The sequence below is a fragment of the Falco naumanni genome, chromosome 1 (assembly GCF_017639655.2).
Source record: "Falco naumanni isolate bFalNau1 chromosome 1, bFalNau1.pat, whole genome shotgun sequence".
In the NCBI taxonomy this organism is placed as follows: domain Eukaryota; kingdom Metazoa; phylum Chordata; class Aves; order Falconiformes; family Falconidae; genus Falco; species Falco naumanni.
Genome location: NC_054054.1, coordinates 110315947 through 110323307, shown reverse-complemented (window position 1 = coordinate 110323307; position 7361 = coordinate 110315947). Strand labels below are relative to the sequence as shown.

The following is a 7361-nucleotide window of genomic DNA, read 5'->3' as shown; positions in this document are numbered from 1 at the left end:
GTGGGGTTTTTTTTTGGGGGGGGGGGGGGCGGGGGGGGGAAGTAAAAGGCCAGTATTTTATTCCAATGGCTAGGGTGGTTATTTATAGAATCTAATTCTTTATGGCTGGAACAATAAAAGATGGGTTGAAATCAGGCCTGCTATCTATGTATGTTACCATGGTTACACAAATCCTAGGGGGAATCATATGCTTTCTGAAAATGTACAATTCTCTTTCACCCATCCTGCGAATGCAGCACTATCTTACAAGATAAAAGTAACAGTCTGTCCAAATTGCATCCTTCAAGAATTTATTTCTGTGTCTGTGGGCTGTCACTCACAGTTAACAATGAAGTTTTGCTATAAGTGATGTTGAAATTACACACCATATATGGCAGGAAGTATACAGAGGCTAACGGCAGCTATCTCTATTTCCCTAGCAACAATCTTTGCAATGAACGAAGACAGTAATTGTCTGTTTTCAATTTTAACTCATGACATTCAACCTTTTAAAAAAGATTGGTCACAATAAAGGTGCAGGTATAGCACGTTAGATGAGTGTCTGCATTGCTACTACTAAATATGCAAAAGAAAAGACTGTAGAAAATTTCCCCAGGTTTTTTTGCTCACATAGAAACAAAATTTAAATGTTAATCAAATTCTGCTGCATTCATAAATGCAAAAATCAAGTTTTCATCAAATTCTGCTGCATTCATAATTGCATGTCTTGTTCTCCCACATTTCCTCTCAACAGTTCTAGACTTCGGATTCTCCAGCTGCTGCGGCAAACATTGGCTTTTTTTTCACTCTTACAAATTTAACAAAACCTACAATTTTTCCTGGGGTAGCTGCTGAATGACAGAAAGCATTCAGTGTTTAATGCTCCTCTGCAGTACACATAAACTTACTTGCCGATACAAACTGGCAGCAGTTTACTCTTGTGTATGTTTGCCCACCTACATATCATTTGACTCAATTATCAAAGCTGAGACAGGGAAGTGTGGGAGCTTACAGCTAACATGTGAACACAGTCTCCTTTTGGCAAATATCAAGTCTGAGTTACACCAACTTTTTTGTGTGTGTGTGTGTGAAATAATGCTCCAGTATGTGCAAAACCGCAGTTCTGCATCATCAAGAAGATGCTGAAGGCATGCATGACTTGCATCGCCCTGTTACACCTTCCAAAAATATTTGTAAAAAAGCTTCTAGTGCTGTTTTTTTCCAGAGGACAATTCTTTTGTGGGGCAACCTTGGAAGCTATTGTTTTAAATTTTTTGTAGGGCGAGAGGAACAAAGAATGGTTACTCTTTGCCAACAGGTACTCTGTGGAGAAGCGTGCTGTGTTACACTCTTCAGTAATTGTTTAATGGTTTTGGTATGTAGGTGATGACTTGTGGCCGCAGCAGTTGGGGTGGATGCCCAGAGCAGGTCACTGATCCTGGCTGAGGTGCCCGCTGCCTCGATCTGCAAGCCAGAGGCCCGGGCTCCCCGATAGAAACCTGACCCGGTGCGAAAAGGCAGCTCCTCGCCTCCAGCACAGCACGTTCCCCTCAGAAACGCGTGCAGTGCCAGACACCTGCAAACATCCCTCTGCCTGGGGCAGTGCTGCCAAAACCCACCAAGCTCTGAGGGGAAACCCGCTCCCCCCTGCCCGGGGCCGGTGGCTGTGAGGGCAGCGCCCCCCTGAAGCCCCCGAGGCCCCCAGGCCCCTCACGCTGCCACCTCCCACTGCCTGCTGGGATGCTGGAGGGTAACTCAGAAATGCAGATGGGTAACACAGACATACAGAACCGTTTGATTGTTTTGTGCAGGATGTAAATTGTATACATTAAAAGTTTAGGCTGTAATCAGAGAGGTATGCAGTTAGCTATTATTTGGGGAAGGACACTGGACCAATTAGGCCTTGAGAAGATGGTTAATGAGGATAGTTTGAGGATATTTTGGCAACTTGGCATGAAAACCTCAAAGTCTGTGTACCCGTAACTGAACTACCCTTATTATCACTAAAAAAATCACACTCCTAGGTCAAAAAGACCCTTGCTCAGGTGAAGACCTCTCCCCTGAGCATAACAGAAGCCATATTCTATGTAAATTAATAACCAATCAGTGTAAAGAGGATGGATTTGGGAATTTACTAACGCCACAGTCTTTGTGTATAAGTACATCGCGAGAAGCCCCACTTGGCGGGCCTGTTTTGTGGAATGCTACCTGGTCCCCAGCTCTGCGCAAACCTGAAATAAATAAGCGATAACTCCATGAACGTGTGAAAACTGACTTATCGCACACCGGGCCACACATACCGCTTTTCGAACAAGAGGACTGTATCTGCACCGCCGCCTCACCTTACGCCGCCATCCAACATCTCCCGCGCACCCGCTGTACGTCACCACGCAGGGCCGCGCGTCAGGTAAACACACTGCGTGTGGGCGGGGCCTGGCCCGCCAATCAGCCCCGAGGCCCTGCCCCCGCCCACGTGCGCGGGACTGACGCGGCGCCTCTCGCGAGATCCCGATGTAAACAAAGCTGCGGGTGGGGGCAGCGCCGGCTGCTGCTCGCCTCTCAACCGAGCTTTAGGGCGCAGCCGCCCTCCCTGTCCCTTCGTTCCCCGCCCGCTTCTGGGAAGCGGGTCCGGGGATTGGCCGGACGCGGGGCGCAGCCCGCCTTCGGGGCTGTGTGATTGGCTAGCAGCGGGTAGTGCGCTGAGTGTCATTCCCCGTGGGGGTCCCAAACACTGTCAGTGAGGCGTCGGGCGTCGGGCAGCAGCGGCAGGTAAGGGCGCCGGGCGGCAGCGGGACCCACGCCCCCTGGGCCGAGCCCTGGGCCGGGGGCGCTGGGGCGGGCTCCGGGGGCGCGCTGGGGCCGGCGCTGAGGGCGAGTGTTGAGGATGTGAGGCCGGGCAGGGGCCGGCGCGCTGAGGGCGGGCGGGGGGCGGCGGGCAGGGCAGGTGCCGGCCGCCAGCCCGGAGCCTGTGGCAGCCACCGGCCGAAAGGGGCGGCCGGCGGGCGGGGGTGCCTCCCCGGCTGGCCGCGGCCTGATTCACGGGACGGCGGGCGGGGGAGAGGCCGGTAAGGTGAGCGCGTTTTGTTGGGGAGTTGCTCAACAGCGGGTGGCTGAGGGTGCCCGGGGCTTTGCGGCCGCCTCCCGTCAGGGCCGGTGTTCCCGCCCCGCAGGGCTCGCGCCGCCGCCCCTCAGGTGCCCACCACAGGTGCCGACGCGGGGCGGGAAACGTGCACCGGCTGGCGCGGCCGTCCCGCCGGCTGAAGGCCTTGTATGAGGGGATATTTTATCCCTTACGTGCCATTTGTTTCCTTCTCAGGTTGCTTGGCATGTGTTTCAAACTTCAGTTGTATTGCTAATCGTTTTGTTATTAATTTCCGTGGGGCTGTTTATCCCTGCCTCGCCTGATGAGGTGGCCCTGAGGCAGACACCCAAACGTGACATGGGGCTGGTAATCAGCACCGCGCTGGGGATCTGTCTTTTCCTCTTGCTTCACGCACTTGTTCTTGTTTTGAGGCTGGGAGGACAGTGCCGTGGCTGAGTGGCGGGGCTGAAGAGGTGCCAAGGAGCTGTGACGCTCCTCAGGTGTTTTCTTGCCTTTAGGAGTGTTGCACTGAATTCTCACATGGAAAGCAGAAGTGTGAAGAAAAACTTGAAGATGACACAAAAAGCTGACATAGAAAAAGCAGAATGCGTTCCCTCACGCTTTTTGTGTTCACTTCAATGTAACCTGTTCCAGATTTTCAAGAGTACAATTCACTGCAGTTGTGATTGTACATTATTTATATACAATTATTTTCTAAGACAGCAGCTCTTTAGTAAATAATGGTCTCATATAACAGTGATGATACCTGTGTACCTGTACCGCTGTCTTTAATGTACAGTTTGAAGAAAATTTCTGCTTTATAATGCAGGTCTGCATTCTTTCTTTGCTTTCACATGCATTGCAGGAGCTGTAGTGATTGAGATACTGAAAAGAGTTGTTTGGTTTGTTGTTTTTTTTTTTTTTCTCAAAAGTGCTGTACAGGGGCATAGTGTCTTACAGGTTACTGTAAATTAAGTTTCTTTCTTCAAGAGGTTTTTATCATCCTGAAGAATATGTCAAGAACTAGTGTAATAAATAATCCTGATACAAATTATTATTGAAAAGAAACGTGTTTCTTCATAGGTATCTGCAAAGAAACGATGGCGACAGAATCTCCGCGCCGCCCAAGTCGATGTACTGGAGGAGTGGTGGTTCGCCCACAAGCTGTCACGTAAGCATGTTCTAGAAGAATAGCCCTTACCTGAAATGTTTTTTATTTTCTTGTGGAAGAAGAACCTAGCCTGAATTTTCTTTCAAAGCCAGCTCTTGAGGGCTTGTGTTGACATTATGGTTTTGTTACACTGAATATTTTTCAAATAAAACAAACAGATGTTGCATTCCTGTCTCCTATAGAACTGTGCAGGTCAAACTCTTTCCCTAAATGGGATGCTTTTCACTTATACTCCAAAATCTTCAAACTTGTACATTTTAAAGATTAATATATTGCAATGTTTTGTTGTCTGTTTAAACAATTCTGCTTGCTGTACAAACGCTACACTAGCTGTAGATCAATGATTACAAATCCTTAAGCTGGAAGGAGCATGTGTGGCGTGTTCCTTTCTTGCTGCTCTTTTTAATAATACCTTGTCACAGAGGTGCATGTATGAAAACATATAAGCCTGTCATGAAAGTCCTTCGGTAAGTAGAATTGTGGATTCTAGGTGGGTTTTTTTGCTTAGGAGAACAAAACTAAGAACAGGGGAAGAAGCTACCTCTCTCCAGTCAGAACCATTTTTTTGCTTGGGCATCCTTATTTTTCTTATGTTCACATAAAAATACTTTCATGGCAAAGTAAGACAGTCTAGAAGATTTATGGTCTTGATTCTGTCTACTAAAGGATTTTTGTAGCAGTTTTTCTTTCTGGGTATGTTTATACTGCTGAATTGTTGCTGCAAAATAGCACCATAGTGAAATGTTCACTGGTACTATCAATTTCAGTGGTTATCAGTTTGCCACTGGAGATAGCTGTGTATTTTAACATCAAAATTCACTTTATTTTTACTAGGCAGCACAAGAAACCAATCTTCATAACACAGAAAGTTGTGTTGAAAGGTTTGTCTTGCAGCCATGGGCTAGAATAATCATTGTTTTATATTGCAGAATTCCTCAACAAATGTATTTCTGTTTTTCTACAGAATTTCTACAAAATACACTTAAAAATGTAATAGAAAACCACTGTAAGAATAAGACTTACCTATTATTTTATTTTATCAAATATGTTGGCTTCTTCTTGAGGTACATCTTTTCACCTCAAAAATGTCAGTCTTTTTGATGAGAGTTTGTGTTTGTTGAGCAGCATGAAGCAGCATTCTGCTGCTTAAGCTTCTGGATTCTTACTGAGGGAAGGGTTTATTTTTTGTTTTGGTTGTTTTTAAGCTCTTTAAAGAGATCTTCCTGGACCTTTTTTAACTTCAGGAGAGATTAGAGTGCATTGAATGGAACGTTTCCCAACATCAACTTTGTTTCAAGATGTACTTGGAGTGAGGGCAGGAAAAAAAATAGTACTCATTTCATGACCTGAAAAATGAAGACGGTATGACTCTTGCTAGTAGGCATTCCTATGAGCACTTCAAACACTGTATTTAATACTATACCTGTAATCAAATATTACTGCTAGGTAATAAAGGGCTCTGAAGGTATACAAGACAGTTTTGGTGACCTACATAAAGAAGAATTGACACTAGAAACCACAGCTAAAGCAGTAAACCAAACTTTAATGCAGTAATCCTTGAACTGCTGAACAAAATCTAGTTTTGTCATGAGCTGGGGCAAGCTTTCTAAAATTTAAAACTTTATTGTTTAGATTTGTCTCTGTTTTCAGAGATGAGTCAACCAGTTAAGCTGATTCAGGTGTTGCAGCATTTGACTTCAAGTATCTTCTGCATCACTGTGTATAGGGCAGAGTACTTAGTTCTTTAATACTTAATACTCCAATTTCTATTAAAAGAGTCTTAGCACAGTTTCAGAAAGCACAAAGAAAACACGTGTACCTTTAGATGTCAAGAGGCTAGATTTCCTGGTTTACAATTTTTTCTCTTGGTTGGTATTGGAAATCTTGAGTTAGTGCAGGAATAATTACTACTGATATAAAAACTAATCTGGGGGATGCTGAAGCTGTTACCTAAAGAGTTAATTTAAAAAAAAACAAAACAAAACCAAAATGTCTTGGACTTTATGAAGATAGTTTCATTGCCAGCATGTTTCAGTGTTACTTATTACAGAAAGTGCAAACTTTTTGCGTAGTTTCAACACCGTCTGTCTAATATAGTCAACCCACATTGTACGTTGCTCAGCAGTTACACAAGAGGCTCACCGCTCATGCTGGGGAATGCTAATAAAAGCATTAGTTTAAATGTACCAGAACAAATGTATTTTGCTATATACTATTCTAAATCATTGCTGCTAATGAACTTCCAAGAAGGAATAAGCTTCCCAAGCTATAAAATATTAGCTGAAAATACCTCTCCTTCCTGTTCTTAGTTAGGGTTTTGTTCCATCTCGTGCTACCACTTACTGCATCGTTGTACATAATACATACGAGGTCTTAAAGTTTATTTGCCCCACAAGGAGAACTCCAGCCCTTAGATTAAGTCCTCATCTTCATGTTGTAATGGCCAAATCAGATAGGAAAATACTGAAGAATAATTTCTGAATGCCTGTTCTACTTCAGTCAGCCACTCAGATGTGGAGAACATGGTTTCTTTCCTCACTGTTGCCTTTTATACTTTTCCTCCAAGCAGTTATTTCATAAACAGGTATTGCTTAGCTTTTTACAGACTTTTATGCTGCTATTTATATCATCAGAGTTTTTGGCAGTGTGTTAAGTAACTGCGTTGCATGCTTAATATTTTCCTTTGTGCTAAAGACTGTATGTGTTTTCTCTGGTGATGTGTCTTATTTAATATACTCATGACCACTTCTGAACTTCTGTGGTAGCTGAAATTCTCCTTCTGTTTTCAAGGGAACAGTCATACATGGAAAGTGTTGTTACATTTCTTCAAGATGTTGTGCCACAGGTATGTCTGGATCTTTAAATATATTTTTTCAGTGTACAAAGCAGTTGAAGTCTTTGTTGGGTGGACCAAAGTATCATTGAAACACAAAGCCAGATTTTTTGGTTTTTGAATGTGAATCTTGAGACCAGGGTTTTAGAAGTGTAGGCTGCATACTGGCTGAAGATTGGGCCTACAGATTTCCTCTGATAGGTCATAATTAGAAGGAGAATTTTAGTTAGAAGGGAGTTGAAGATTGCAATATAAATAGCAGGAAGAAGATTGCAGCCTTTTCCTACAATAACTTT

General features: G+C 44.2%; 1 protein-coding gene and 1 long non-coding RNA gene across 11 annotated transcripts in view; one reads left to right on the top strand and one right to left on the bottom strand.

Annotated features, from left to right (window-relative positions):
• Window positions 1-36: 36 nt before the first annotated feature.
• Window positions 37-2380, bottom strand: LOC121099605. The gene is made up of 2 exons (XR_005831502.1): window positions 2322-2380; window positions 37-2210 (listed from the first exon to the last, which is right to left on the bottom strand). It is a non-coding gene; the product is annotated as an uncharacterized LOC121099605 (long non-coding RNA).
• Window positions 2381-2509: 129 nt separating this feature from the next.
• The window catches only part of BCAS3 (BCAS3 microtubule associated cell migration factor), a 369883-nt gene continuing 365031 nt past the window's right edge, over window positions 2510-7361 (top strand). For 4 of the 10 annotated variants that reach the window (XM_040618669.1, XM_040618695.1, XM_040618705.1 and 1 more), the window contains exons 1-3: window positions 2510-2748; window positions 4145-4232; window positions 7023-7077. In XM_040618669.1, the coding sequence (XP_040474603.1) occupies window positions 4162-4232; window positions 7023-7077 (126 nt within the window). In that variant the 5' untranslated portion in view covers window positions 2510-2748; window positions 4145-4161. The remainder of the gene's footprint in view (window positions 2749-4144; window positions 4233-7022; window positions 7078-7361) is intronic. The other 6 variants (XM_040618651.1, XM_040618714.1, XM_040618732.1 and 3 more) reach the window with 4 other exon arrangements.